This window comes from Hipposideros armiger, unplaced genomic scaffold (genome assembly GCF_001890085.2).
Source record: "Hipposideros armiger isolate ML-2016 unplaced genomic scaffold, ASM189008v1 scaffold_52, whole genome shotgun sequence".
Taxonomy (NCBI): Eukaryota; Metazoa; Chordata; class Mammalia; order Chiroptera; family Hipposideridae; genus Hipposideros; species Hipposideros armiger.
This window is the reverse complement of record NW_017731402.1, coordinates 4318572-4321488: the sequence shown is the minus strand read 5'-3', so window position 1 is coordinate 4321488 and position 2917 is coordinate 4318572. Positions and strand designations below refer to the sequence as shown.

Genomic DNA, 2917 nt, shown 5'->3' with positions numbered 1-2917 from the left:
CTGATGCTGCTGGGCCCAGAGACCACACTTTGAAAAACCACTGTGCTAGCAGTTCTGACCAACCCAAGTGCACTGGAAAAGGGTGTCTGACCTGAGACCTCCAGCCTCCACAACTGCTACCCGGCCCAGGCTGTGCTGAGAGACAGCCAAGCACGCCATTCACTTCCTCAACAGACTTTCATTTTCCTGCTGCTTTTACTGTTTGTTTGTTTGTTTGTTTGTTTGTTTGTTTGTTTGTTTGTTTGTTTGTTTTAGAGTGGCCTCTCTATCTCAGTATTTGTTTTACCATAGAGTGACATGGATGCGAGCCAAATCCAGATAGCTGGAGATGACGTGGATTTGCCGGAAGATCTCCGGAAAATGGTCGATGAAGACGAAGAAGAGGAAGAAGACAAGGATTCTATTCTTGGGCAGTTACAGAATCTTCCGAACATGGACTTGGATGCCATAAAAGAAAAGGCCCAGGCCACCTTCACAGAAATCAAGCAGACGGCAGAGCACAAGTGTTCTATGATGTGAGGGGCGGGAGGGGGTGAGGCAGGGACCAGGTCAAGGCGGAGGTGACCGCTCTGGTATAGAGCATTTAGAGCAGCATATACTTTAAGTAGTGGACACAGCTGGAAAAACCATGATTACTAAACACGTAGACAGCAACTTGGTGTTCCAGCTTTCCCGGTAGAGCATATAGCTAGCACCTGGCAGCAAGGAACACACTTTCCTTTTAAGTAGACGTGTAGCCGAGTATCGAATTTCAGCTGTGAACCGAGGAGGACACCTATCTGCTTAATGATCTTCAGTTCAGCCAGGAGGACATGAAAGCCAATGGGATTTCTTCTCCAACTTCCTTCCTTAAGAGGGCAAGGTCTCACTCTGTCCAACCATTAGCATGACTCCAGGTCCCTTCAGAGAAAGATGTGACAGCTCAGGGTGCCTCCAGGAGCCCAGGCTGCAGGCTCACAAGCAAGCAAAGATCACACCACTTCTCACTCCCAGGCCCCTTGATGTCCCTGATGCTTCTCAAGCGTGGCACTTGGACAAGGGGCAGTAGCAGGCAGGTGGTAAAAGATGAGAATGAAGGCAGAGAACAGACTTCATCAGCCATTTGCCTCATTGATCATCATTCCAGAGGCTGTGTGAAGCATGGACTTGAGGGGGCAAGAAGCAGGGGCCGACTGGGAAGGTCATCGCTGTTGCTTTTTTTTTTAATTTTAGCTGAGCCTTCCTGCCACCTGTTGGCAGCTCAGCGGCAGCTCAGCTCGGGCCGGACTCAAACCGCTGTTGCTCAGAGCTCAAACCCTTGAGCAAGCTCTTAACCAACTGAGCCACTCAGCCGACCCAGGTCATCACTGTTTCTGCGTTCAGCGCTATTTCCTCATGTCTGAGCTTGGCAATAGCAGTGAGAACAAACGGAGTGGACACATAGAGCCCTGAGAAGTTAAATCAATCTCTGTGTGTGTCTCCCTCCCTCTCACCCCCGTTCCTCTCTCATCCTCTTTTCCTCTTGTTGCCCCCTCTTTCTACCTCTCCTTATTTTTTCTCTCTGGTCCCTCCCCATCCCAACCCTCCAGACTAGTTTCCAATAAATCATGCTGTCATTCCGTGCCCCAGTCATCCAGGGTATACACAGGTGTTTTCTTTTCCCTAACATGTGCTCTCTTTCAAGGGAATTACTCAAAAGACTTAGAACGTTTACCTCCAAAACACTTTGGTTAACCAAAGCCGAGCAAACCAAAACAAAATACTGGTTGTTCAGTGAATGTTCATAGAATAAATAATTCTGAAAGACAAATTTTATCAAGAAAAGCTGCTCTATTGGAGGAAAGGGAGCTAAGAACAAAAAAGTCAGGGGTTAACCTATTCATACCCAGAGATCCTGAATGTGCCATATAAGGAATTTCATGTTATGAAAATATGTAAATAAAACAAATTACTAGGGTTCCAGAACCACCCATCTCCAGAGTTTTCCCTTCTTCCCCAACTGAAACTCTGTACCCATTGAACACTAACTCCCATTCCTCTTTTCCCTGGCCTGGCAACCACAATTCTACTTTCAGTCACTATGAGTGTGAGTATAATATTATAAGAGCTTCATATGAGTGGATCATATAATATTTGTCCTTTGATGACTGGCTTTTTTCACTTACCATAATATCCTCAAGGTTCATATCTGTTATAGCATATATGTGTCATAATTTCCTTCCTTTTAATGGCTGAATAATATTCCATTGGATGTAGATACCACATTTTATTTATCCATGGATGCTTGGGTTGCTTCCACCTGTTAACTATTGTAAATGTTGCTACTATGAACATGAGTGTACAACTATCTATTCTAGTCTCTGCTTCCAGTTCTTTGCAGTGAAATTAGGTGGAATTCCACCCAGGAGTGGAATTGCTGGCTCTTCCCTAAGTTTTTGTCTATGTTAGAAATATTGGTTTGGGGGGGCTACAAAAATTATGCTTGGGGAAAGTTATAAAATTTGATATCATACAAATTAAATTCAGATTCAGAAATCTTGGAATTTTTTTGCCTTTTAAAAAACCTTTTATTATGGAAAAATCTCAAACCTTAGAAATACTTGTAGTAATGCAAGTATAACAAATCCACATATACCCAAGTTTAGCTTCTTTGCCCTAAAGTGCTGCTATCTTTGGAAAATTATACTATATTGTTACAACTTCATCTATAAACTGATGGTATCATTTTTAGATGGCATCTAATTCCTGGAGCTATAGAAAGGTAGCATAAATGTACGAAGTGATGCTTGCTTGTTTTGTTAAGGCATTTCAGAAACGTTTAAAGGCTTCCTACTTGTACTTCCTTAAAGCTCATGCCTTTAACTTACAGTGCACATATCCTGAAGTAACGTGCAGTAAGCTCCTGGCATTTGAATGAAGACACTTCTGGGAAGCATCT

General features: G+C 43.5%; 1 protein-coding gene across 1 annotated transcript in view; it reads left to right on the top strand.

Annotated features, from left to right (window-relative positions):
- CPLX4 (complexin 4) overlaps window positions 1-1224 on the top strand; it is a 20873-nt gene extending 19649 nt beyond the window's left edge. Inside the window, exon 4 of the mRNA XM_019640604.1 lies at window positions 292-1224. Within this exon, the coding sequence (XP_019496149.1) occupies window positions 292-519 (228 nt within the window). The 3' untranslated portion in view covers window positions 520-1224. The remainder of the gene's footprint in view (window positions 1-291) is intronic.
- The last annotated feature ends 1693 nt before the right edge of the window (window positions 1225-2917 follow it).